The sequence below is a fragment of the Piliocolobus tephrosceles genome, chromosome 8 (genome assembly GCF_002776525.5).
Source record: "Piliocolobus tephrosceles isolate RC106 chromosome 8, ASM277652v3, whole genome shotgun sequence".
NCBI lineage: Eukaryota > Metazoa > Chordata > Mammalia > Primates > Cercopithecidae > Piliocolobus > Piliocolobus tephrosceles.
Genome location: NC_045441.1, coordinates 20,424,761 through 20,452,079, shown reverse-complemented (window position 1 = coordinate 20,452,079; position 27,319 = coordinate 20,424,761). Strand labels below are relative to the sequence as shown.

Here is a 27,319-nt window from a genome sequence, read left to right as displayed (position 1 = left end):
TTGGGCAGTTGTGGAAATGCTGCAGTAGTCATTCTGTTTTGAAGATAATGATGCCATCTCCTTTTTATATGTATACCCAGAAGTGGGATTGCTGCATCAAATGCTGGTTATTTTTAATTTTTTGAGGAACCTCCATACTGCTTTCCATAAAGGCCGTACTAATTTCCATTCCCACCAACAGTTCACTAGGGTTCCCTTTTCTCCACATCCTTGCCAACATTTTTTATCTTGTGTTTTTTAATAACAGCCATCTTAATAGGTATGAGGTGATCTCTCATTGCGGTTTTGATTTGCATTTCCCTAACAGTTGGTGATCCTGAGCATTTTTGCATACACTAGGGCGTTTGTTCTTTGTTGTTGACTTGAGTCCCTTATATAATTTGGATACTGCTGTGGCCTGAATGTTTGTGTCCCCCAGAAATTCATATAGTGAAATCTCATCCCTATGGTCAACAGTTTAGGGAAGCGATTAGGTCATGAGGACTCTGTCCTCGTGCATAGAATGAGTGCTCTTGTAAAAGATGGCCGCGGGAGCTCTTTTGCCCCTCCTGCCATGTGAGGACACAGCTAGAAGCTACCGTCTGTGAACCGGGAAGACCCCCTCACCAGACACCGAATCTGCTGGAGCCACCGTCTTGGACTTCCCAGCCTCCAGAGCTGTGAGAAATAAATGTCTGTTGTTTAAGCTACGCAGTCTGTGGTATTTTGTTATAACAGCCCAAATTGAGACAGATAGTAACCCTTTATCAGATACATGGTTTGCAAAGAGTTTTCCCCATTCTGTAGATGCAGCCATCGAGAAGCTCCTCAAGATAGACATTAAATACAAAGAAGCATGGTGTGAAATGCCATGTGTAATATGCTGTCAGTGTGCAAAAGGCAGGGAGGGCCCAGCACTTGTGTGTATGTGCCGCGACATCCCCAGAAGGCTAGATGCCTTGCTGGAGCACTGGGCACCCCGGGAGGAGGGAGGTTCTTTACCGTAATGTTAGTGGGTGAACATTTTACCCACTTCTTGACCACGGAGACCTGCCCTCTGAGTTCTCTGCCCATTTTTCTTTGGGGTGCAGGTGGACACTTAGAAGACATCCTCATGATAGAAAAGCATACAGAAGGCCTGATGCAGTGGCTCACACCTGTAATCCCAGTGCTTTGGGAGGTCAAGGCAGGAGGCTCGCTTGAAGCCAGGAGTTTGAGACCAGCCTGGGCAATATAGGGAGAGCTCATCTCTACAAAACATTTTTAAAAACACACACAAGTGCACATGGTGAAAAGTAAACCATCATCCTCCTTCCACCCCAAACCATCCATCCCTACTCTCCAGAGGTCATCGGTATTGACTTTTTAAAGAAGCTGCACTGGTATTTTTTATTCATGGTATCCATAAATTTGTTGACTATTTGTTAGTTATATTTTAACCTGAAAGGAATCATGTGCATGCCACTCTGAAGCTTGCATCTTACTCTTTGTAATGACAACTGGATGCCACAGGGTGCCAAGGCTGTCGAGTACACATGAATCTGCCTCCTTCCTTGTGGCTACATTGTTGGGTGGCTTCCTGTTTTTATCCCCACAAATACTGCTTCAAGAGCATCATTGAACATACTTCTGTGCATATTTATGCAAGTGTATCTGATGAATACGTTCCTACACGGGAATTCTGCCTTTAAAATGATAGAGGCCGGGCACGGTGGCTCACACCTGTAATCCCAGCACTTCGGGAGGCTGAGGCGGGTGGATCACCTGAGGTCAGGAGTTCAAGACCAGCCAGGCCAACATGGTGAAACCCCAACTCTACTAAAAATACAAAAAATGGGCTGGGCATGGTGGTGTGTGCCTGTAATCCCAGCTACTCAGAAGGCTGAGGCAGGAGAATCGCTTGAACCTGGGAGGTAGAGGTTGCACTGAGCCAAGATCGCGCCACTGAACTCCAGCCTGCGCAACAAGAGCAAGACTCCGTCTCAATAAAAAGAAAAAACTAAAATAAAATGATAGTAGAGGTTGTGTCTCTCCACAGGCACCATCACAAGATGTGAGCACCTGCCCCCCAGGTCAGCCCCGGGCATCCCGAGAGGTTTTAACCTCTGTCAAGCGCTAGGTGCAAAATGTTTCCCCCAATTGCATTTGCGTTTCTTTAGTTACTCTGGAGGTTGTGCCTGTTTTCAAATACTTACTGGCTGTGTGTGTATCTATTTCTATGACCGGTCTGCTCTCCTTATAGATGCAATTGTTCACCTCTAGATTGATTGTTTTAAATCTTGTTAGTTGTGGAAAATTTGAAATATACAAGGGCAGAGAAGATGGTATAGTGAGTTGCTGAGCTGGTTTTGATGTGAGCCAGTCTTCATAGCCCACCCACTCCCTGTATCCACTCCACCAGTTTATTTTGAAGTAGATCTCAGACATCACAGCATTTCATCCATATGTATTTCCATGTATATCTCTAAAAGGTAAGGACTCAACAACAAAAAAATTACATTTAAAATTATCAATGATTATTCCTTAATATCATCAGATATCCAGTTAATGTTCAGCTTGCCTTGATGAGAGTATGTTAGTTTCAACTAAGATTGACATCAGGTCCATTCATTGCAAATGATTGACAAGTCTCAAGTCTTTTTTTTTTTTTTTTTCTTTTTTTGAGACGGAGTCTCACTCCCTCGCCCAGGCTGGAGTGCAGTGGCCGGATCTCAGCTCACTGCAAGCTCCGCCTCCTGGGTTTACTCCATTCTCCTGCCTCAGCCCCCCCGAGTAGCTGGGACTACAGGCGCCCGCCACCTCGCCCGGCTAGTTTTTTGTATTTTTTTTAGTAGAGATGGGGTTTCACCGGGTTAGCCAGGATGGTCTCGATCTCCTGACTTCGTGATCCACCCGTCTCGGCCTCCCAAAGTGCTGGGATTACAGGCTTGAGCCACCGCGCCCGGCCTCAAGTCTGTTTTTAAAAACAGCTTTATTGAGACAGTCAACATATTACACAATTCACAGCGCAGGCTGAACTCTCAGCCTTGTGCGCCCGTCCCTGTGCATCAATGATTTTTTAAAAATCATATTCACAGGGCCGTGTAACCATCACCACAATCTAATTTTAGAACATTTTTTCTACCCCCCTGCCCCACCCCGGAGAGAAACCCCATACCCATTAGCTGTCACTCCAATCCCCTCCCTCCCACCAGGCTCCCAGCCCCTCTGGCAACCACTAATCTACTTTTGGCCAGATTCTGCTGAGACGTTATAACAAGAATTTTTTTTTTTTTTTTTTTTTTGAGACATTCTTGCTCTGTCGCCCAGACTGAAGTGCAGTGGTGCGATCTCCACTCACTGATAGCTCCGCCTCCCGGGTTCACGCCTTTCTTCTGCCTCAGCTTCCCGAGTAGCTGGGACTACAGGTGCCTGCCACCGTGCCGGGGTAATTTTTTGTATTTTTAGTAGAGATGGGGTTTCACTGTGTTAGCCAGGATGGTCTCAATCTCTTGACCTCATGATCTGCCCACCTTAGCCTCCCAAACTGCTGGGATTACAGGCGTGAGCCACTGCACCTGGGCTTAGAACAGGATTTCTTTTTTTAAATGAATACTTTTGGTCTCTATAGATTTGCCATTTCTGAACATTTCATGTAAATGGAATAATATGTCTTTTCTGACTGGCTTCTTCCACTTAGCATAATGTTTTCTAAGCTTATTCACAGTGTAACTCATGTCAGCACTTCATTTCTTTTCATTGCCAAATAATATTCCATGTATGTCCCTATACGTGGGGCATTATTATATGCCACATTTGATCCATCAGTTGATGAAATTTAGGTTGTTTCCCACATTTGGGCCATCGTGAACAATGCTGCTATGAGCATTTGTGTGTTAAGTTCTGAGTCTCTATAAGATTGTCTGTTTCTTTGCAGTTTACTCAATTAGGAAACTGGTTTGTCTTAACAGACCTTTCACAGTCTGGATGTTGCTGATCTTAACACTGTAGTGTCATTTAACATTTTTGTGTGCCATTGTGTTTCCTCTGAATTAATGTTGGGATCTAGAGGCTCAATCAGATATACATTCAAATTTTTTTTAGCAGGAATACTTGATGGGGGTGTTATGTTCTTTCATTAGGAGTCACAGTGCCTGCCTGGGAGTTGTCTTTCTGATGTCAGTAGGCAGTATTATTGCTTAACTCCATTAATTTATTAGGGGTTCAAACTTGGTGCCTATTTCTCAAGAAATTAATATGGGAGCTTTTTGCATTATAGTTTCAAATTCATTAAAATGGTGTGTGGAAGTACTTAGTATATACTTTTTTCTTTTTTTTGAGACAGTCTCGTTCTGTCACCCAGGCTGGAGTGCAGTGGCACGATCTCGGCTCACTGCAAGCTCTGCCTCCGGGGTTCAAGCAATTCTCCTGCCTCAGCCTCCTGAGTAGCTGGGACTACGGGCGTGTACCACCACGCCCGGCTAATTTTTTTGTATTTTTAGTAGAGATGAGGCTTCACCGTGTTAGCCAGGATGGTCTCGATCTCCTGACCTCGTGATCCACCTGCCTCAGCTTCCCAAAGTGCTAGGATTACAGGCGTGAGCCACCATGCCTGGCCTACTTAGTGTATTTTAACTAGCTACCTTATTAAATTTTCTTGTAAGTCCTTACAGTTTTTCATAAGAGTTTCTAAAACTTTGTAGCTGATTATGCTATATGCCAATTAGCATTTCTGATGGGCCCCTCCCTTCTTTCTCCTTGCCACCCTGCATTGCCTAGGACTTCAGAACACCCTGGTCAGCAGCAGCAGTGAGGAATCCTTCCAGAGGTGTTTACACTCACCCAAGCATGGATGCACACTCAGGTCTCTCTGGGGTTACAATTGATGGGCAGACAGCCACGCACACGGATCCATGTATCCCTTTAGGCTGTCCTGGGAACTACACTCAGCTGCGATCCGTGGGCTGTGCAATCAGGGCCCGCAGACGGCCCTTATCTGTGCAGGACCCTGGCCGGCATTTGCTGACAATATCGTGGCCAGTTGGTCTTTTCTAAATAAAGCACCGCATACAGAGGAAGTGTGCTGAGGCTGGGCTAGCATTAGGTATAGAAACTGCAGGCCGAGGAGGCAGCAGCCTGACCTGGCCTGTGAGTCATGGAAGTCCCAGAGTGCTACCAGCGTTGCTGTTAGAGCACTTGTCTGCCCGAGTTTATTTCCTCCAGGGGCACATCAGGGGCCTGCTCTGGGCAATGCAGATGCCCAGGCTCTGCCCTGGAGAAGTGGGGGAAACTTGTTATGAGCATTTTAAAGATGGGGAAGAGGGCTTTCCCCTCTATTCCCAGTGGTTTCCCCTCCTTTCTGAAGCAGAATTGCAGGACAGCTCCTGAGGGCAGCAATCAGCCTCCACAAAGAGCTGGGGGTTCTGGGGTTTGGTCTAGCGCTGAGAAGGGGAAGGGTGGCTTTCTCTTTGGCCTGTTGCCCCTGCGCTGAGCTGCTGACCCTTTCCCAGGGAGGGACCAGGAGGAGTCCTTGATTCGGAACACTGAAGCCTGGCACACCTGAGGGGAGTTAATGGAGACGGGAACAAAGGCTCTCCCAGGGGACTTACAGCTCTCAGGCATCGGACAGCAGGGGGCATGGCCACGGCTTCCTCTTGCACTGAAGAGCGGTGCCTTTTTCCTGTTTGCTAAATGCCAGACTTGTGGATGGACCAACAGGACAGCTCGACCAGCTTGAAGGTTTTTAACAGAATGAAACAATGGGAAAATGTTTTCAAATTTCTACCCCCCACTTCCACTTTTGTTTTAACTTAGAGGAGGTGGGTGTGGCAGTCTCAGAAAAGGAAACTAGCAGTGTAATAATATTAATAGCACCAAGTGTATACTGCAAGCCAAGTGCTGTTCTATCTAAATGCTTTATATACAATAATTTCCTTAAATTCTCACAATAAAGCAACAAGAAGAGACACAGTCCTACAGAAGAGGAAACTGAGACACAGAAATTAAATGACTTGCCCAAGGTCATACTGAGAAAGTCATGGTGCCAGAATTCTGGCCCAAACATTTTGGTTCCAGTCTTCTGCCCTTTTTTAACTAAGCAAAAAAGGAAGCTGGAGAAGAACTGTACCCTGGAGATGCCAGCAGTCTCCAAGGAGCTCCCCGTAAACATCCTGGAGGAACGGATGTCTGCCAGCAGTCTCCAAGGAGCTCCCCGTAAACGTCCTGGAGGAATGGATGTCTGCCAGCAGTCTCCACTGTAGTTTCTCTTTTCCCCTTTGCAGCCTCAGAGCAGGCTGAACTCACAGCCTTGTGCACCTGTCCCTGTGCATCTTTCTCTCGGCTCTGTTGAGTGACCCATCTGGCCACACTGGTGGGCAGGGGACACATTGGCACGTAGCACGTGGGCTTTGGCATGCTTGGGGTCTCCGCAGCAGTGCCAGCTGCTCCCGTTGTGCAAGACTGCTGCCAACAGTGTGAACAGGAGGGCCACCAGCAGCAGTGAGTCTCATCGCAAGAACACGGCCGGCAGTCCTCCACGAGAGAAAAGCTGGGGTGGGCCAGGGCCTCTGGAAGATGTGGGGTCTTCCCATCCCCCACACCCAGCCTGAGCTGAACAGAGGGCAAACTAAGAGTTTGGATGTTTGGAGAGACATGAGGGATGGTCAGCTGTCAGGAGGACAGGTGGGTTTAACAACAAGAGGGGCTTGGAGTGAGGGTAAACACCAGGGCAGGAAGACACTCAAAGCAGCTGGTAGTAGAAATGGCAGACCACAGCCTGAGCCACTTAATGTTCACAAGCCACGAGGCAGCATCTGGCTAGTCACTCAGATCCTCTAATAGACAAACCACCAAACACACACACACACACACACACACACACACAAACACACACACACACACAAACACACACACACACACACAAACACACACACACACACACACACACACACCCTGGCTGGACAGACTTCCAGATGGACAGGATCCCAGGGAAACACCCAGCGGGACAAACAGATGGATTACTGACAGATGGGAAGACCCTCAGCCAGACATCCAAATAGACCTATGGCCAGAGAGACACCTGAGCCCCCCAGCCAGGCAAAGGTCAGAATCTCTCAAGGACAGGCTCCCTCCCTGAAATGGACAGAGACATTACCCCAGAGGAGAGAACACACCACCCACCTAGTCAACCAGACCTTCAGCTGGACAACATGCCCTCCACCAGTCAGACAGACCTCAGCCTGTGAGGACAGACCCTCAACAGGATCCCTGCTGCTGGACAGAGATCCTCTAGCCCATAATGACTGCCCTTAATAACCATGTGTGCTCAGGGGCTTAGCCTCCATAACTTTCCCAGCAAATGTACTTATTTTCTGAAAGCTCACTGATGCGTCTGTATTCTACCTCCCTGGCTCTCCATGGCCATCCACAAACCCTCACTGAGAGTCACTGTCGTGCACTGAGCAGAGCTCTCAATGACTTTCCAGACTCTTCTGACCCTTCAGTTACTAACACTTTAAATCCCAAAGGTCCCACGATTACTTTCACTTCTTGTCCCAAGTATCCACTGGCCTCCCAATGACTCATTAATATCCACTGACACCCCCCCATGAACATCCAAGGGACCCCAACTGACTTCCAGTGAATTCCCTATCACCACCATCCTAAACGATTACTATTGACCTCCGACCTCCCTCAGAATGCTCCAAGAGGAAACTGATAAATGATGACCATGGATTTCACAGCGACCCCTGCAGACCTCACAATAAATCAAACAGCCCTAGCTGCTGACCCCACAGACCACTTTGATCCCTCCATCACTTAAGCCAAGGTCAGCAAACCACAGCTTGTAGGCCACACACACACACTAGAATAATTCATGACACATGAAAATTACACGAAATTCTAATTTCTTTGTTCATAAATAGTTTCACTGGGACACAGCCACATTGTAGATTGTCTGCTTTCACGCTGCCACAGCTGAGTTAAGCAGCTGGGGCAGAGATAGCAAAGCCAAAACCACTTCCTACCGGGGCCTTTAGGAAAGTGTGCCTTCAATACTCGGATGGCTCCTAGTGAATTCAATTCACCACCTGACATCCTGCCCCTGTTGACCCTTCAAAGACTCAGGCACACATCCAGGCCCCAATGCTACCTTTCAACCCCTCAACGACCTCCAACCAGTGTCTGCTGACGCCCCTTCCACTGACACCCCCTCTTAATTCTTCCCACTGGGCGAGAAGGGGGCTAACCTAGGCCTGTCCTTGAAGAGACTCAGGTGCCAGTCCGTTCTCTCCAGCCTCCCCTCGGTGATCCTGGAAGCCTGCCGGGCGGCTCCCCTCTAACCCCGCACACTTTCTGAGGATGGGCCTGAAGGCCGAGCGCCCGGGGTGGGGCTCTGAACACCGTGGCTGGGACGCCCTGCCCGCCGCTACGCGCTTCCATTGGCTGCCCAGGCCCGGGCTGGGGCTCAGTCTCCGGCCTCCGCCTCCCGCGGCGTCCACACTCGCAGCGCGGAGCGCGGCGGCCGGGCTGGACCTCGCTGGCCCGCGGCGCCATGAGCCGCAGTCTGGACGCCGCGCGGAGCTTCCTGGAGCGGCTGGAAGCTCGGGGCGGCCGGGAGGGGCCCGTCCTCGCCGGCGAGTTCAGCGTGAGTGGCGCGCCCCGGCCGTGGCCCCGCGGACTTCGGTCCTTCGCCCCCAGCGGGCTCTGCCTTTCTATCTCGGTGTCCAGGGTGTCTCCCCGCCTCGGAGCATCTCTCCGTGTGCCTCTCCCCGGCACTTCTCTTCGCTCTTGCTGCCTCCGTCTTCACCCTCTGCCCACCCGCCCGGAGCGCGGCCAGGCCTGGATGGACCGTGCACACCGGGGTCCGCGTCGCGCTCCCGGAACAACCTGGCTGCGGGCGGGACGGGCGGGGCGGGCGCCGCAGGGGAGGGGGGTCCTGCTATACTGGACAGCCCCGGCCCCGCCGCTCCTGGCGACCTGACTGTCCCCTGTGACCACAGCAAGGAAGGGGCTGCAGCAGGGCGAAGAGGAACGCGGAGGCGTGGCGTGGTGACGGTGTGAACGCGGGGCCCGAATCCGCGTGTGGTCCCGGCGGTCTACCTGGCCCCACTGACCTCGGCTTCTCCCTTGGTGAAATGGGGACATGAATGACCAAAGGATTGAATGGTGCGGGTGAAAAGCACTTAGCACATAGTGGGCGCGCACTTCGCAGGGGTATTCGTCACTGCCTGTAAAGATTCTAAACGTGAGCCAGGCGCGGTGGCTCACGCCTGTAATCCCAGCACCTCGGGAGGCCGAGGCGGGAGGATCGCTTGAGCTCAGGAGTTCAAGACCAGCCTGAGCAACACAGTGAAACTCCTTCTCTACTAAAAATACAAAAATCAACTTTGCGTGGGCACGCGCCTGTAATCCCAGCTACTAGGGAGCAGACAGGGGACTCGCTTGAACCTGGGAGGCAGAGGTTGCAGTGAGCTGAGATGGTGCCCCCTGCACAGCTGAGATGGTGCCACGGCACTCCAGCCTGGGCAACAGAGGGAAACCCCATCTCAAACAAAACCAAACCAAACAAAAAATCTAAACATTACAATACGGGTAGTGCAAGCCCAGCTAGGAAGGCTCACGCAGCATGCTAGGCACTGCACACTACAGTCAATGACCTGTTTAAAGTGTAATAGCTTACATACCAGACATAGAAACATACCTTACAAATGCGTAAACTGATATATGGTGATGCATATCAAGTTTAGCAATATATGACAAATACATAAAAATAGTATAAATGACCGTTTATACAATAAACATTGTATAACTGCATAAAACAATACAACCAATGAATATAACAAAGATTATAATTTATAAAATGACCAAAGTTACTTGATAACTTCGTAAGTAAATACACAATATGTAACAGATAATTATCAAAGTAATTTACACACATGTAGAAACATTGTATATAAGAAACTAAGAAATGCATAATAAATGTAAAATACATAATTACACAATATAAGAATGTGTGTAACAAACGTGAACATAATACCCATGTGATATATGACATCAGGCGACTGGGTGGGTTCTGAACCGTGCACAGCGCTCAGGGCCTCACATGCCGAAGGCTGGGTGGTGAGGGCACCCCTACTCCCCAAGCCTGCCTCCCGCATGTGCAGGAATCACTGGGCTCTTCTAGGTGCTCCCACTACACAAGGGCATCATGAGGGCTTCAATGACCCAATGGACCAAGTAAAGCACTTAGAATAGTGGCTGGCACACACTATTCTAAGTGGCATGGGTGTTACTTATTATCATTGAGATTATGAATACCTGATGATGATGGTAATACACGATTCACTAATTATTATTACAATCTCCCAGTAACACAGTGCCTATTGGTATCTTGTACATAATATGTTATCCATTATAATGCCTATGCATTGTACGTTCTCTTATGTTTAGTTATATAATCCTTAATATATTTCATTGCAGTTATTGCTTACAGGACAGTGTTACAGATTGAGTGTGCAGGGGGTGGGTGCCGAGAGGTCTGAGTTCAACCCTCACCATGTGACTTCCTGGTTGGGAACTTCCACAAGTCGCTGAACCACGTGGTGCGTAAACTTCCCGGCCTGCACAATGGGGGCCTCAATAATAGTACCCACATCGTAGGAGCCTGTGATTATTACATGCCCTTGGCACAGAGAAGGTGCTCTGGTCGCTATTTCTGTATCATTATTATTAGGCAGGCCCGGTGCCATCGGGGTCTGCACTCACCTCCCCAGGCCACTGGCTTTGTATCCTGCACGTGACTAGGTGGCCCGGGACTCTGACCTGGTTCCTCTCCTGTCTCCTCCCCTCCCCGGCCCACTCATGATGCTGTACCAGGATATCCAGGCCTGCTCGGCCGCCTGGAAGGCTGATGGCATGTGCTCCACCAAGGCTGGCAGTCGGCCAGAGAACATGAGGAAGAACCGCTACAAAGACGTGCTGCCATGTAAGTCGGGGCTTCGGTAGGGAGCCGGTGCAGCCGCGCACGCACCACTACTGTCCAGGCATCAGTGTACACTGGAATCACCCACTGCGCTCTCCTCCCAGAGCCTCACCCTCTGCACTGCTCAGCAGCCCACCAGGGCACCTTGGTGGGATCTCTGCAGGTGTGTGGTCCCCTGCTGGCTTTCAGCCAGGGGGCTGTCAGACCCTCCGTCACCCTATCCTCCCCAAACTCCACCTTTCTCACCTTATCTGCTGACAGATGATCAGACCCGAGTAATCCTCTCCCTGCTCCAGGAAGACGGACACAGCGACTACATTAATGGCAACTTCATCCGGGTGAGGGTTGGGGTCACGGAAGGAGGTGGACTGGGAGTGGCTGGGGGTGGGCAGCAGAATCTCAGTAGTGAATTCGGCCTTCACCAGGGTGTGGATGGAAGCCTGGCCTACATTGCCACTCAAGGACCCTTGCCTCACACCCTGCTAGATTTCTGGAGACTGGTCTGGGAGTTTGGGGTCAAGGTTAGCACTTGGGGGCAGGGCACAATGGTGGGGTCAAATCTAAGTACCCCCTCGGCGTTTCCCTGGCCCCCTCCCCCAAATCACCTTCCTCTCCCCTGACCCACCTTGTCTAGGTGATCCTGATGGCCTGCCGAGAGATAGAGAACGGGCGGGTAGGTGTCCTCTGCCCCCAGGTTTCATGTCCTCATGCAAGGAGGAGGGAGGAGGGATCTTGCTGACTCCTCCTTGACCCCAGGACGCGAGGGTCCAGCTCTTGGAGTGACCTTCCTGTGGCTCTGTGGGAAGCCCCATTGTTCCTCTAAGTTTCTGTTGATCTGTTATTCATCCCCCAGTGTTGGCAACCCCTCTCCTGCTGGGCTTCCCAGCCATTGCGCACCTTAGATCATAAGGCTCTATTCTGACTTCTTCCCCTGAAGGCTCTGATCTCTCTTTCCACCTCTCTCCCCCTTATTCACTCCACTCTAACAACTCTGGTCTCTGCTGTTCCCTACATGTTCAGGGATGGCTCTGCCTTAGGGCCTGTGCCTTGGCTATTCCTTCAGCCTAGGACATCCTTCCCCATGGCTTGCTCTATCACCTCCTTCAGGTCTTTGCTCAAATGTTAACTCCTCAATGAGACCTTCCTGGGTGGCTCTTCACACCATTTTAAACTCTCAGGACTTCCACTCTCCCTCTTTTGTCCTACTTTTCCTTTTTTCTTTACAGCTCTTGCAAACTCCTAACACACTGGATAATCTACAAATGTATTATGAACATTGTTTATTGTTAATCTCCCTGATTTAGAAGGTAAGATCCACAAGTCCAGGGATTTTTGTTTTGCCTGTTAACATAAATTAGTTACTAAATAAATAAATGCATGTCAACAATGAAGGCTGAAGGCACATAGCTTCATGTGGTTTCTACATTCTTGCCTGCTCCATGGATGGGGTGGTGGTTCCCTGGGGTGACTAGCTGATGGTGGAGCCTGTATGATCTGTAGTGATGTCTCTTTCTCATTCCTGATTTTGGTAATTTGTGTTCTCTCTCTCTGTCTTTCTGTTTCATCTCTCTGTCTTGCTATCTCTTTTTTCATGCTCTTTTTTTTTTGTAAACAATGTATTAGAACACAGCAACATTCATTTATTTACGTATTGTCTATGCCTGCTTTTATGCTACATTGGCGGAGTTGAGTAGTTGCAAGGTGAATAAATTATATGGCCTGTAAATTCTAAAGTATTTATCTGACCCTTTATAAAAGTGTCAGCCAATCTTTGGACTAGAGATTTTTTTATTATTTTTTCAAAGAAACTGCTTTGGTTGTATTCATTTTCTCTATTGCTTTTTTCATTTTCCACTTTTTTTTTGGAGACAGAGTCTTGCTCTGTTGCCCAGACTGGAGTGCAGTGGTACAGTCTTAGCTCACTGCAACCTCTGCCTGCCAAGTTCAAGCAGTTCTCCTGCCCCAGCCTCCTGAGTAGCTAGGAATACAGGCACATGCTACCACGCCCAACTAATTCATTTTCTACTTTAATTTCAAGTGTACTTGAAAACAACATGTATTCTGCTGTGGTTGGCTGGAGTGTCCCGTAAATACCAATTAGGTCAATTGACAGACTTTTTTGAAAGACACTTTTATATCTTTACTGTGTATTTTATATCTTTACTGATTTATTTTCTCTAAATGTATGGATTGCTTAGAGAAGAGTGTTGAAATTACCAACTGTTGAAAAAATATCAATTAGGTCAAGTTTCTCAACAGCACTATTCAAGTCTTATTTCTGACAATTTTTTTGGTCTGCTTGTCCTATTATTTCCTGAAAGAGGAATGTTGAAATCTACTTTAATATTCTTTCAGTTTTACTTTTCATGTTTTGAAACTTTATGACTGAGTACATACACATTTAGGATTATGTCTTCCTAATGATTGGATCCCTTTTCTAATATGTAATGATTCTCTTTATTTGTTAATATTTTTTTCTGAAGTGTACTTTGATATTAATATAGCCATTTAAATTTCTTTCGTTTCTTTTTTTTTGGAGATGTAGTTAACCACTTGTTGCCCAGGCTAGAATGCAATCGCGTGATCTTGGCTCACTGCAACCTCTGCCTCCCAGGTTCAAGCGATTCTCTTGCCTCACCCTCCCAAGTAGCTGGGATTGCAGGTGCCTGCCACCACGCCCAGCTAATTTTGTATTTTTAGTAGAGATGGGGTTTCACCATGTTGGCCAGGCTGGTCTCAAACACCTGACCTCAGGTGATCCACCCGCCTCAGCCTCCCAAAGTCCTGAGATTACAGGCATGAGCCACCGCTCCCTGCCTGAAATTTCTTTAGAGTTTGCATATGTCTTTTCCCATTCTTTTACTTTACATCTATGTTCATCTTTAATTTTTAGTGTGTTTCTTGTAGGTTGTGTATCGTAGGGACTTTTTTTTTTTTTTTTTTAAGAGGGGAATGGAGTGGTGCAATCATAGTTCACTGTAACCTCGAACTCCTGGGCTCAAGTGATCTTCCTAGCTCAGCCTCCCTAAGGAGTTGGGACTACAGGCATACACCACCATGCCTGATTAATTGTTTTTTATTTCTTGTAGAGATTAAGTCTCACTGTATAATTCAGGCTGGTCTCGAACTCCTGGCCTCAAGCTGTCCTTCCACCTCAGCTTCCCAAAGTGCTAAGATTACAGGCATGAGCCACTGCATCTAGCCAGGACTTACTTTTAAATCTAATCTGACAGTCTCTGCCTTTAATTGGAATATTTAGCCTTTAATGTAATTATCAATAATGTTGGGTTTAGACTTACCTTTCTTGCTATTTGTTTTCTATTTGTTCTGTTTGTTCTTTTATTCTGTCTTTCAGAGTGAGAATTTTTTATTAATCTATTGCATAGTAATTATTCCCTTATTAGCTATACATCTTTATTTTAAATATTTAGTGGTGGCTTTAGGGTTTACAATATATATCTTTAACTTATAGTCTATAGTCAGATAATATTATACATTTCATGTAAAATGTCAGAACTTTACTGTAGTATATTTCAATTACCCCTTTCCATACTTTGTGCTATTGTTACTATATATTTTAGTTCTCTATATAAAATATACTCCAAAGTACACTGCTATTATATTTGCTTTAGAATATCCTTTTTAAACATCTTTATTGATTGATATACAATTCAGTCATTTAAAGTGTACAATTCCATCATTTTTCTATATTCCTGAGTTATGCAACTATTACCACAGTAAGTTTTGAACATTCCATAAAAAAATCCAGGCCAGGCATGGTGGCTCATGCCTGTAATCCCAGCACTTTGGGAGGCTGAGGCCGGTGGATCACGAGGTCAGGAGATCAAGACCATCCTGGCCAACATAGTGAAACCCTGTCTCTACTAAAAATGCAAAGATTAGCTGGGTGTGGTGGCACATGCCTGTAATCCCAGCGACTCAGGAGGCTGAGGTAGGAGAATAGCTTGAACCAGGGAGTTGGAGGTCACAGTGAGCCAAGATAGCCCTACTGCACTGCAGCCTGGCGACAGAGCAAGACTTTTGTTTCTAAAAAAAATAATAATAATAGATAAATAAATAAGAAAAAAGAAAAATCCTATATCTATTAGCAGTCACTCCCCATTTCCCACCAACCATTACAGCCCTAGACAATCCCTAATCTATTTTTGTCTTTATAGATTGGCTTACTTTGGATATTTCATATAAATGCAATCATATAATATGTAGCCTTTTTTTGCCTTGCATTTTTTTTTTTTTTTTTTTTTTTGGTTTTGCTGAAGACTATTCCATTGAATGGATCCATCACATTTTACTTATCAGTTGATAGAATTTGGGTTCTTTCTTTTTGGCTATTATGAACAGTGCTGCTCTCAACACTGAGACACAAGTCTCTGTGTAGATGTGTGTTTTCATGTCTCTTGGGTATTGCTGGGAATTGCTGGACCATATGGAAACTCTATTTTTAACACTTTGAGGAACTGCCAAACTGTTTTCCACGGTGGCAGCATCATTTTACATTTCCACGGCAATGCTTGAGGGTCCCCATTTCTTCTCCCCGATGCTTGTGACTGTCTTTTTGTTTTTATAGCCATCCTAGGGGATGTGAAGTGGCATGCCATTGTGTCTTTCTTTAAATGATGTGGTAAAATATACATAACACAAAATTTGCCATTTTATAGGTGCTCAGTGAGCAATGTTAAAAATAATTTTGCCATTTAAACAATTTCAAGTGTACAATTCAATTGAATTAGGTACATTCACAATGGATGTAACCATTCCTACTGTCTATTTTCAGAACATGTTCATCATCCCAAACAGAAATTCTGTACTCATTAACTCCCCATTCCCCCATTTCCAGGTAGCCTCTATTCTCCTTTCTGTCCCTATGAATTTGCCCATTCTGAGTACCTTGTGCAAGTGGAATCAGGAATACACTAAAATACAATACTTGCCCTTTTTTCAAGGTTCATCCATGTTGCAGTGTGTATCAGAATTTCACAATTTTCAAGGCCAAATAATATTTCATTGTATTTGGCCTTGAAATACAATGTATATATCACATTTTGTTTATCCATTCACCTGTTGGACATCTGGGTTGTTTGTACCTTTTGGCTATTGTAAATAATGCTGCTACAAACATTGGTATACAGGCTGGGCGCGGTGGCTCACGCCTGTAATCCCAGCACTTTGGGAGGCCGAGGCGGGTGGATAACGAGGTCAGGAGGTGGAGACCAGCCTGGCTAACATGGTGAAACCTATCTCTACTAAAAATACAAAAACTTAGCCGGGCGTGGTGGCGGGCGCCTGTAGTTCCAGCTACTCAGGAGGCTGAGGCAGGAGAATGGCATGAACCCATGAGGTGGAGCTTGCAGTGAGCCGAGATCGCACCACTGCACTCCAGCCTGGGAGACAGAGCGAGACTCTATCTCAAAAAAAAAAAAAAAAAAAATTGGTATACAAGTGTCTGTTTGAATCCCTGTTTTCAGTTCCTTGGGTATACACCAAGAGTGGAATTGCTGGATCATATGATAACTCTATGTTTAACATTTTGTTTTCCACAGTGGCTGTACCATTTCACGTTCCCATCAACGGAGAGAGAGAGAGGCAGGGACATGTGTAGTTTAATGACAGGGATATGGTCTGCCTTGTTAGACTATCTTCTCTTTGGGAACATCATAGAGTATACTTACACAAACATAGATGGTATATGCATTTTTATTTATATATAGTTTTTCATATGGAAAACCAAATGTCCCAGCACCATTACTGAGTATCAGCCATTTCCCCAAGTTAATATGCAATGTCAATATCAAGTGCCATATGTCAGGTTTCTACATGTGCTCCATTATAATCTATGGCACCACCATGGTATATGTGATCTGTTGTTAACCAAAACATCGTGTGGCATATGACAATGACATATATGTCACCCTAATGAGTGGGAAGTGGTACCTCATGGTGGTTTTGGTCTTCATGTGCTTATTCGTCCATCTGTATATCTTCTCTGGACAGATGTCTATTCAGGTCATTTATTCATTTTAAAATTGGGTTATTTGAGGTTGTCTTTTATTATTGAGTTGTAAGAGTTATTCTGGGTATAAGTCCCTTATCAGTACATGATTTAAAATGTCTTTCCCATTCTGTGGTTGTCATTTCACTTTCTTGATGATGTGTTTTGAGGCACAAACATTTTGTGAAATTTTAATTCCAGTCTGTTGTGTTGCTGTGCTTTCGGTGTATCTAAGAAGCCATCGCCTAATCAGAGGTCATAAAGACTTACTCCTGTTTTTCCTTCTAAGTGTCTTGTAGTTTTCTTGCTTACATTTAGGTCTCAGATTTACTTTGGGTGAATTTTTCTATGTGATGTGAGATAGGGGTCCACATTCACTCTTTTGCATGTGACTATCCAGTTATTCCAGAACCATTTGTTGAAAAGACTATATGCTTTGCCCATTGAATGGTCTTGGCCCCTGTGTTGAAAATTAATTGGCCATAAATATAAGGGTTTATTTCTGAACTCTCAATTTTATTAAGTTGATTGATGTGTTTATCTTTGTGCCAGTATAACATAGCTTTGATTGTTACACCTTTGTAGAAGTTCTGAAATCAGGAAGTATGAGTCTTCCAAATTTGTTCTTTTTTCAAGATTGTTTTGGCTATTTTGGGTAGGTCCCTTGCCATGCAGAAGAGTTAAACATAGCAAGCATAACTGTTTATGCTTTGAAAGGCCTTCCTGTAGACTCTTGGGTGGCCTCTAGAAACCTAGCTTTCTGATAACTGTGCTCACTACGCCTAAACTGTTAATACAAACAATATGCTTTATGCAGAACACCCGTTCTCCTGCTGGTAGTCTGACATTTTGGTACAGCCTAGGCAGAGTGTGCCTACATGCTGTGCAGAAGGTGCCCCAATAAAACTCCTGAGCACTGAATTTCTAATGAACTTCATTATAAAAGACCATTGGGTTTTGTCAAATTTTGTTCTTCACATCTATTCAGATGATCATTTGCTTTGTATTCTACTAATATGGTGTATGACATTGACTTTCATACGTTGAACCAATCTTACATTCCTGGGATTAACCCCACTTAGTCATGGTGTTTAACACGTTGCTAGTATTTCGTTGAGAATTTTTGTTTCTGTGTTTGTGAGATATTGGTTAGCAGTTTTCTTTTCTTGTGATGTCTTTGGTTTTGGTGGCAGGGTAATACTTGCCTCACACAATATGTTGGGAAATGGTTCCTCTCAGTTTTTTGCAAGAGTTTGTGAAGGGCTGGTATTAATTCCTCTTTGATAAAATTCACTAGGTTATTTTTTCAAAGATGTTTAAAATGAGAGAAATGTCTTTTACATTTAGCCACTTACTTTTCTCCCTACTCTGCTACTTTGTGTGGATCTGTATTTCCATTTGTATCATGTTCCTTTTGTATGCAGAGCTTACTTATTCTATTTATTTAAGAGTTAGGGTCTCACTGTCACACAGGCTGGAATGCAGCATGCAGTCACTACTCACTGCAGCCTCAAACTCCTGGCTTAAGCCATCTTCCCATCTCAGCCTGACAAGTAGTTGGGAGTACAGGAGTGTGCCACCACACTCAGCTAATAAAAAAAAAAAATTTTTTTTAGATACAGGCTAGTTATGTTGCCAACACACCTAGCTAATTTTTTTTCTTTTTTTTTAAGATACAGGCTGTGTTGCTCAGGCTGGTGTTGAAGTGGCCGTAAACAATCCTCCTGCCTTAGCCTCTCAAATAGCTGGGATTACAGGCAGCAGCCACTGTCTGTAAGCATCTGAAGAGCTTACTCTAATATTTCTCAGAGTGCAAATTTGTTTGTGATGAATTCCCTCAGCTTTTGTCTGAAAAGGTTTTTAGCATTTTTAGGATATTATACCATTGACTTGCAGTTTCTGACAAAATGTTGCTATAATTCTTAACTTTGTTCCTCAGTATGTGATGTGCCTTTTTGTGCATAATGCTTTTATGATTTTCTCTTCTGGGGCCGGGTGCAGTGGCTCATGCCTGTAATCCCAGCACTTTGGGAGGCCAAGGTGGGTGGATCACTTGACGTCAGGAGCTGAGACCAGCCTGGTCAACCTGATGAAATCCCGTCTCTACTAAAAATATTTTTAAAAAGTTGGGTGTGGTGGTATGTGTCTGTAATCCCAGCAACTCGGGAGCCTGAGGCAGGAGAATCGCTTGAACCCAGGAGATGGAGGTTGCAGTGAGCCAAGATTACGCCACTGCACTCCAAGCCTGGGTGACAGAGCAAGTGTCTCAAAAAAAAAAAAAAAATCTTCTTTTTCAGTAATTTGATCATGATCTGCCTTGGTGTGACTTTCTTTAGGTTTATTCTCCCTCTGATTCATTGACTTTCTTGAATTTGTAGATTCATAGTTTCATCGAATTTGGGAAAATTTTCACCTATTATTTCTTCACATAAATTTCTGTTATCCCCCCTTTCTCCTTTCCTTCTGGACTCCATGTGCACACTAGACTGTCTGGTATATTTCTACAGAGAACTGATTCTCTTCATTTTTTTCACTTCATTTTGAATTATTTATATGGCTATGTTTTTATGTCTATTGATCTTTTCTTCTAGTGTCTACTCTGCTATTAGTGGATTTTTCATTTCATACATCTTATTCTTCTTCTTTATAAATTCCATTCAGGTATTTTTTCTATCTTTCATTCCACTCTGCAGCATGTTCATGTTTTCCTTTTCATCTTTGAGTATATTTGTACTAGCTCTTTTAAGAGTTTTCGCTGCTTTCCTGAACTGTCATTTCTGGGCCCTTTCCTACTGACTGATTTTTCTCCTGGTTATGGGTCACAATTTCCTGCTTCTTTGTATATCCAATTTTATTGGATGCTTGATATTTTGAATTTTGCACAGGTAAGTGTTGGATTGTTTTCTTTAGAGTGTTTTGCCTTTTCAGGAACTTTTGGATGGCTGATCAAGTAGCCTCTGTTCTAGAATTAATTTAGCCTTACTTCTAATGTGTGGTCATTCTAGGTTCCCTACTAAATGCCCCTTATAGTTGATAATGCCTCTACACTCTAGCTAGAGGGAATGTGAATTCTTTCTCATAGTGAGCTCAAGGAAATGTTCATCGTACAGATCCCTGCTATTCTTTCTTTTTTTTTTTTTTTTTGAGACGGAGTCTCGCTCTGTCGCCCAGGCTGGAGTGCAGTGGCCGGATCTCAGCTCACTGCAAGCTCCACCTCCAGGGTTCACGCCATTCTCCTGCCTCAGCCTCTGGAGTAGCTGGGACTACAGGCGCCGCCACCTCGCCCGGCTAGTTTTTTGGATTTTTAGTAGAGACGGGGTTTCACCGTGTAGATCAGGATGGTCTCGATCTCCTGACGTCGTGATCCGCCCGTCTCGGCCTCCCAAAGTGCTGGGATTACAGGCTTGAGCCACCGCGCCCGGCCCCTGCTATTCTTTCATGGGAAGTTATCCTTGCCTGGCCTCAGGGTTTCATGCTGTATACATCCAGATTATTCAACCAAAGAATCAAGGAGGGGACGTCTATGCAAGTTTTTCTTTTATTTGCATAGCTCTGTTCCTTGCAGGACTCAGCCCTGCAAATTCTAGCTGCCTTGGCCTCCTTGAGCCATGGTCTCTGGCTCAACTCTGCGGAATCATTAGACTCATGTCTTACAGCCTGGTGACACTTCCATGCAATAAGCCAGAGTGGTCTGTTCAGTGACCACAGTACTGCAGCGCCTGCCAACCAGTGTCTGAAAATAGCGGCTCATGTATTTTGTCCAGTTTCTAGTTGCTTACAGTGGGAGGGTATCCTGGACTGTATTTCCCCTGCATGGTCAGCAGCGCACCTCCATTGAGTCTGCATGTGTTTAATCTGATGGCTCTGTTGGCTGGCCTCTGTTACAGGTTATAAGTATAGCCGCCTGTGCTTACACCACGAGCACTTGGGGTGTCTTGTGGCAGGATTGAGCTAGCTCTAAAGCTGACTCCCTCTTCTCACTCCCTGCCTTTTGTCCCTTACCTTTTGCAGAAAAGGTGTGAGCGGTACTGGGCCCAGGAGCAGGAGCCAGTGCAGACTGGGCTTTTCTGCATCACTCTGGTGAGCTGTGGGAGGTTTCAAGGAAGATTCCCAGGGTGGAAAGGCTTTGGGTTGGGCCTAAAAGGATGAATGACTTAACCCACAGTCCACTCACACTGCAGGAAACCCTCTGGTGTTAGCCTGCAAATAGTTAGAACTTAATATAGGGATAGCCTTTGCTTTTTTATTTTGGCTACAATCACAGTTATCTGTCATGTAAATGTGCCTGGTTAGGTTCTTGGAAGTCTTCTCTTACCATTTCAAAAGAGCTTGGGGGAACTCTCAAGTCATACATACCGTTAGTACTTAATAAATACAATAAAAGTTTCAGTTTAGAACAAAATAATCTCTCTTCACTGCAAAAGGGCTTGTGTTTTTATAATAGTTCCTCTTTTTCTCCTGTGTCAAATGTTTCCTTAATGAAAGCTTTGGGGAAGTTTGGGCTATATGATTTTTTTTTTTTTTTGAAACGGAGTCTTGCTCTATCACCCAGGCTGGATTGCAGTGGCGCGATCTCCGCTCACTGCAAGCTCTGCCGCCTCCCGGGTTCACACCATTGTCCTGCCTCAGCCTCCTGAGTAGCTGGGACTACAGGCGCCCGCCACTACGCCCGGATCATTTTTTTGTATTTTTAGTAGAGACAGGGTTTCACCGTGTTAGCCAGGATGGTCTCGATTTCCTGACCTCGTGATCCCCCCGCCTGGGCCTCCCAAAGTGCTGGGATTACAGGCGTGAGCCACCGCACCCGGCCGGGCTATGTGAATTTTTAAAATGTTTTCCGTATTTGATTTTTAAATCAGGAATGCTTTGCTTTCTATAAATGTCTTTTGGTACCTGTGATCTTTGTTCTCCCTCTTCTTACTTGCCCCACCCACCTTACTCAGATAAAGGAGAAGTGGCTGAATGAGGACATCATGCTGAGGACCCTCAAGGTCACATTCCAGAAGGTACTGTGACAAGGAGGAGGCAAAGGGGCTCCTGAAAGGGGAGAGATTTCCTCCCCTGTAAAAATGGGCATTATACTAGTACCCACCTCCTCAGTTATTCTCTGGTAGATATAAATGGAAGATGCCTAGAAGTGGGCCTGGTGTACAGTAGGTACCCAATTAATGCTTTTTTTTTTTTTTTCCTAAGTCTTTTGCTCATCTTTTTCTGTGTTTCAGGAGTCCCGTTCTGTGTCCCAGCTACAGTATATGTCCTGGCCAGACCGTGGGGTCCCCAGCAGTCCTGACCACATGCTTGCCATGGTGGAGGAAGCCCGTCGCCTCCAGGGATCTGGCCCTGAACCCCTCTGTGTCCACTGCAGGTTGTGGAAATGGGCTTCAGGAGGGTCTGGTGAGGCAGAGGGGACAGGGCAGGGAGGGGAGTGCAGGGCATGGGGCTAGTCTTGTAGTCTGAGTGCCTATTTTGAGAAACCTTGCTCGCCTCCATGGACTGTAATTGTGAGCACTTGTTCAGCATAGACTCAGCTGGGGAATAAGCACACAGCTGCTGCTCAACAAAATGTAAGTGATTAAAAAGGTTTTCCTTGCTCAGATATAATCTGGAGATTCTGGGAATCAAGAGGCTCCGCAAGGGATCCATTAGTACCCTCACCCCCATCCCCAAATGCCCTGTCTAAAAGGGGTTGTGGTCAGGACCTGACCAGGCACGCTCTGATTCTCTTGTCAGTGCGGGCTGTGGGCGAACAGGTGTCCTGTGCACCATGGATTACGTGAGGCAGCTGCTCCTGACCCAGGTATGATGCAGGCATCCTGTGTGTGCAGTGTGCTGCCCATGACCTCGTGTCCTGCTCAAGCGCCTTGTCTGTCTGCCCCAGATGATCCCACCTGACTTCAGCCTCTTTGATGTGGTCCTTGAGATGAGGAAGCAGCGGCCTGCGGCCGTGCAGACAGAGGTGAACGCTGGGTCTCCTAATCTTCAGGGACAGTGGCCCGCTGCTGTCATTCCCTGCCTTCCCTTCCTGATGGTCCCTCACCCCAACAGGAGCAGTACAGGTTCCTGTACCACACAGTGGCCCAGATGTTCTGCTCCACGCTCCAGAATGCCAGCCTCCACTACCAGAACATCAAAGAGGTACAGAGGCCCCTTTCCCACTCTCCTGTCCACCATCAGCACCCTCAGAGACCAGGACCCCAAGCAGGGTCCAGCCCCCGGGACTCCTGGGAGCAGGCACTGACTATGACATCCACCTGTGCCCTCCTCCGAGCATCCTTATCAGGCTCTCCCGTCTTAAACTTTCTCCCAGAGCCCCGTGAGAGGCCTGGCCAGCTTCCTCCCCTCCTGTTTTTCCTCAGAATTGTGCCCCACTCTACGACGATGCCCTGTTCCTCCGGACTCCCCAGGCACTTCTCGCCATACCCCGCCCACCAGGAGGGGTCCTCAGGTACCCGGCTCGATTCCCACATTCTTCCCTGCCCAATTTCTCAGGCTAACCCCTTCCTCATCCTTGGAACACCAGTCCGTTCCTTGTTCACTTCGCCAAGTGCTCTCTGGCCCTTTCTTTAAATTGAGCCCTGGGAACCCACTCCAAGATGATTCATTCATCACAGTGGTCCCCTTGCCTCTGCCTCTAAGGCTTGCCCTGCCTTCTGAGTTAGGCCTTTCCTGGATCCTCCAATCAAATCTTAATTCAGGTAGCTCACGCCTGTAATCCCAGCACTCAGGGAGGCCAAGGAGGGTGGATCACTTGAGGCCAGTTGGAGACCAGCCTGGTTAACATGGTGAAACCCTGTCTCTACTAAAAACACAAAAATTAGCCAGGCGTGCTGGCGGGAGGGAGCCTATAGTCCCAGCTACTTCGGAGGCTGAGGCAGGAAAGTCCCAGAAGGTGGAGGTTGCAGTAAACGGAGATTGCACCACAGCAGTCCAGCCTGAGCGATGGAGCTAGATCCTGTCTCAAAAAGCAACAAAAAACAGTTGAGCAAATAATTCTAGATGCCGCCCTCTTGTCAGGCTGCACGTTGAGTGCTGCGGGTATGGGATTGAGCCGCCTTCGCAGCGGAGACTTAAGGCTCTTGTCCTCGCGGCCACCCTTTCCTGTCCTCTGTGCCACTTCCGCATTCTTGTATTCAGTAGACATTGACACAGAAATGCCACCCCTCAAACCAACACTCTGCTCCAATTACCTTTCAGGCCGACCCCGTTCCTCCTTCATCCACCTAACGTGCAGGGCGCTAGGGACACAGAAGCGGGCCCGCACCCAGGGAGCCCTCCCTCCCGTCTAGCGCACCGCCTCGACGGGAAGGAAGCCCGTGGTTTGCGCACTGAGCAGCCTCCCCACTCCCGCCCTGCCCAGCGCCGCCGTTTCACTTCCTCCCGGCCCTCCCTGCCTGCAGGAGCATCTCGGTGCCCGGGTCCCCGGGCCACGCCATGGCTGACACCTACGCGGTGGTGCAGAAGCGCGGGGCTCCAGCGGGCGCCGGGCCGGGGACGGAGACCGGGACGGGGGCGCGCAGCGCGGAGGAGGTGCCGCTCTACAGCCAGGTGACGCCGCGCGCCCAGCGGCCCGGGGCGCACGCGGAAGACGTGCGGGGCACGGTGCCTGGCCGCGGTGAGTCGAGGCTTGCTCCTTCTGAGGGCATCATCCTGCTGTGGTCCGCAGGGCCCCGGCGGCCGCGAACACCCCCAGCCCCCATGCTAACCTGGCCACGCCCCGACGCTGACGTCGCGGCGTCCCTGGCCACGCCCCGGAAGCGCCCCCTGGCGGCCGGGGTCCCGGTCCCGGGGCAGAGTTCCGGGCGGACACTAGCTTGCTTGTCTCGGCCGCGCCCAAAGGCTCGAGGCCACGTTCGGGGTGTGCGCCTTCTCCCGCCAGGCGCCCTCGGCCCTCCTCTTCGGGCCTCGGGGGAAGCATCCCCGCCAGGGGTGGGGTCTTGGGACTCCCTGGCGCTTCCGGAGCTGACTCGTGGCGGGGGGTCTCCTGCCCTCAGTTCCTGCTGACCAAAGTCCTGCCGCATCTGGCGCCTACGAGGACGTGGCGGGTGGAGCTCAGACCGGTGGGCTGGGTAAGTCAGGGAGAGCCTGGGCTGCTGGGACTTTGCGGCTTTGAGTGAACCCCAGGAGTCTGGGGATGAGGGATGGGGCGTGGAGCTCAGTCCTGTGGATGTCCTGGAGGCAGGGGGATGGCCTTCTTCGTGTTTGCCAGCCTCCGCACACCGCAGCTTCGTCATGAGACCCACGGCACCCTTCCTCTCCCAGGTTTCAACCTGCGCATTGGGAGGCCGAAGGGGCCCCGGGACCCCCCTGCAGAGTGGACCCGCGTGTGAGTCTGCGCCAGCTCCTGCCTGTTGCATCGTGTGAGCTCGGACTGCTGATGTCCCGGCGCTGCTGAGCGCCGTGTGCAGAATGGAAACTGTGCGCCTGAATCAAAATTAAAGTTCCTTAGGGTGGGAAATGCGGGGGCTTTGCCCCAGTGACTGTAGAATTCAAGGCTGGAGGCTGGAGGAAGCAGGTTTGGTATAATGGCTGGTGAGGCTACACGGAGCAGATTCAACAAAGAAGATCGGGAAGGGGCCTGGCCCCTGAGTTACGAAGGAGAGACTGGAGAGATGAGCTTCCAGAGACTGCTCTCCTCACCACATAACGCACTGGTCCATCCTCAGCACCTGAGCCTGCCTCACTTGAACACTCAGGGGACCACACAGAGAAATGGATGGACCCCTCGCCATCCAGGCAGACCGATAAAAAGACCTCCAGGTAGGCAGATAGACGGATGGACCACCAACCTGGACAGACAGCCAAACCTTCAGAGATACAGGCCACAGGTGGACAAAGGGACCCCCAGCCAGAGAGACCACCAAACAGAGCCCCCAAAAGACAGATACCTCTGCCGGCTGGACAGCCAGGTGGACCCCTAAATTAGACAGATGTAAACAGATCCCTAGCTGAACAGACACACAGACTTCTCAGACCCTACCCCATCCCCCAGGTGGGCTGGCTGGCTGAAAAGACCTTCTGGCCAGACTCCTAACCAACCAGATAGACTGCCAGACAGACATCAGCCACATGGAATCCTGACATCCCAGCCAGCCAGCCAGACTCTCATCTTGATGGGTGAACCCCAGTTGGTTGGTCACACATGATCCTCCGGATTGACAGAGAAGTCCCCCAAATGAGTACATATCTCCAGCTATTCACACAGATGGACCCCCAGCAAATCAGGCCCTATCTAGACCCCAGCCAAACAGACCCCCAACCAGACTGACCCCTTGCTGTTCACACAGCCTCCGGAGTAGCTGGGACTACAGGTCGAATTTTTTTTTTTTTTTAGAGATGAGTTTGTCATGTTGCCCAGGCTAGTCTCGAACTCCTGAGCTAAAGCAATCCTCCTGACTTAGCCTCCCAAAGTGCTGAGATTATAGGTGTGAGCCACCAGGCTCAGCCCTGTAAGATTTGAAACACTTTAAATGGCCCACAGTAGGATTCCTGCTAGGATAAAACATTAAGCAGCTGTTTTAAAAAAAAAAAAAAAAAAAAAAAAAAGGAACCGCCTCTGTGCACCGGTGTGGACAAATCTCCAAGTCACTGCAAAATGGAAAAATAAGATGCTCTCTCCTGGAACCTCAAGGGTCCCGCCCCTCTCACCTTCAGGTCTCTGGACCTCTGACTGACACTGTGCCTGCCCAGGTCCTTGTCTGTACCGCCACAGTGCCCTGGGTCCCATGTCCACCCCTGTCCTGCCCTTCTCTGGGTGAGGGCTGGCCTTCCCCGGCCTCTGCCTGGCTGCATCCTTGGTCGATCTCAAGTGCCTTGGCGTGAACTCCACTCTCCTGCAGCCTTTAATCAGGCAATGATGGGGGATGTGTTCATACCCCACCCCACCCCTTGGCCGGGTGATGCTGCGATGTGGATTTTTAACAGTTCCCGGACTTTTCCAGGAGGCTTGGGTTTGGGTGCCCACAGTGGGAGCTGCTGTGATGCCTTCGCTGGCCGCCTTTCCTTCCTCTTCTCTGTGCCCCTACTTCCCACTCTAGAACTGCCCCGTGTCTCTGTTTTCCTGAAAGAGCTGGCCCTGTGCTGCCTCCCACTCTCCCAATGCCCCAGCCTCTCCTGTGAGCTGCTGCTGGTGAGGTCGGTGCTGACCTCTGTGTTGCTGGGTAACGAGTCATTTATCTCTGGAGGAGAGGAAAGGCAGGTCCTCCACAGCCCTGACTGATTTGCTTTTCTAAGACCACCAGAGTGGGCACAAAAGAACCAGCGAGTAGGCAAGGCTAAAAGCAAAACTGCAAATTTATTCTTTGGTCATCTAGCTTCAGGGACCAGAGCTGGGTTGGGGGGAGTTTCTAATACAGTCCCGACAAGAGTGG

The 27,319-nt window shown here is 48.0% G+C and overlaps 1 protein-coding gene across 15 annotated transcripts; it reads left to right on the top strand.

Moving 5' to 3' along the window:
- The first annotated feature begins 8,413 nt into the window (after positions 1–8,413).
- On the top strand, positions 8,414–26,495 carry PTPN18 (protein tyrosine phosphatase non-receptor type 18). 15 transcript variants are annotated; one of them, XM_026446614.1, is made up of 16 exons: positions 8,464–8,605; positions 8,961–9,126; positions 10,837–10,945; positions 11,204–11,280; positions 11,368–11,463; positions 11,577–11,615; positions 20,964–21,032; positions 21,896–21,958; positions 22,175–22,317; positions 22,683–22,749; positions 22,831–22,908; positions 22,998–23,087; positions 23,309–23,397; positions 24,350–24,564; positions 24,944–25,018; positions 25,212–26,495. In XM_026446614.1, the coding sequence occupies exons 2-16, from the start codon at positions 9,124–9,126 to the stop codon at positions 25,277–25,279; spliced, it is 1,281 nt and encodes a 426-aa protein (XP_026302399.1). In that variant the 5' UTR covers positions 8,464–8,605; positions 8,961–9,123; the 3' UTR covers positions 25,280–26,495. The 15 variants fall into 15 exon arrangements, 13 of the variants coding, with proteins under 13 accessions (XP_026302397.1, XP_026302395.1, XP_031791864.1 ...); XM_026446618.1 differs by lacking the exon at positions 8,961–9,126 and adding an exon at positions 10,441–10,562 and having other exon boundaries at positions 8,466–8,605; XM_026446619.1 differs by lacking the exon at positions 8,961–9,126 and adding an exon at positions 10,454–10,562 and having other exon boundaries at positions 8,502–8,605.
- The last annotated feature ends 824 nt before the right edge of the window (positions 26,496–27,319 follow it).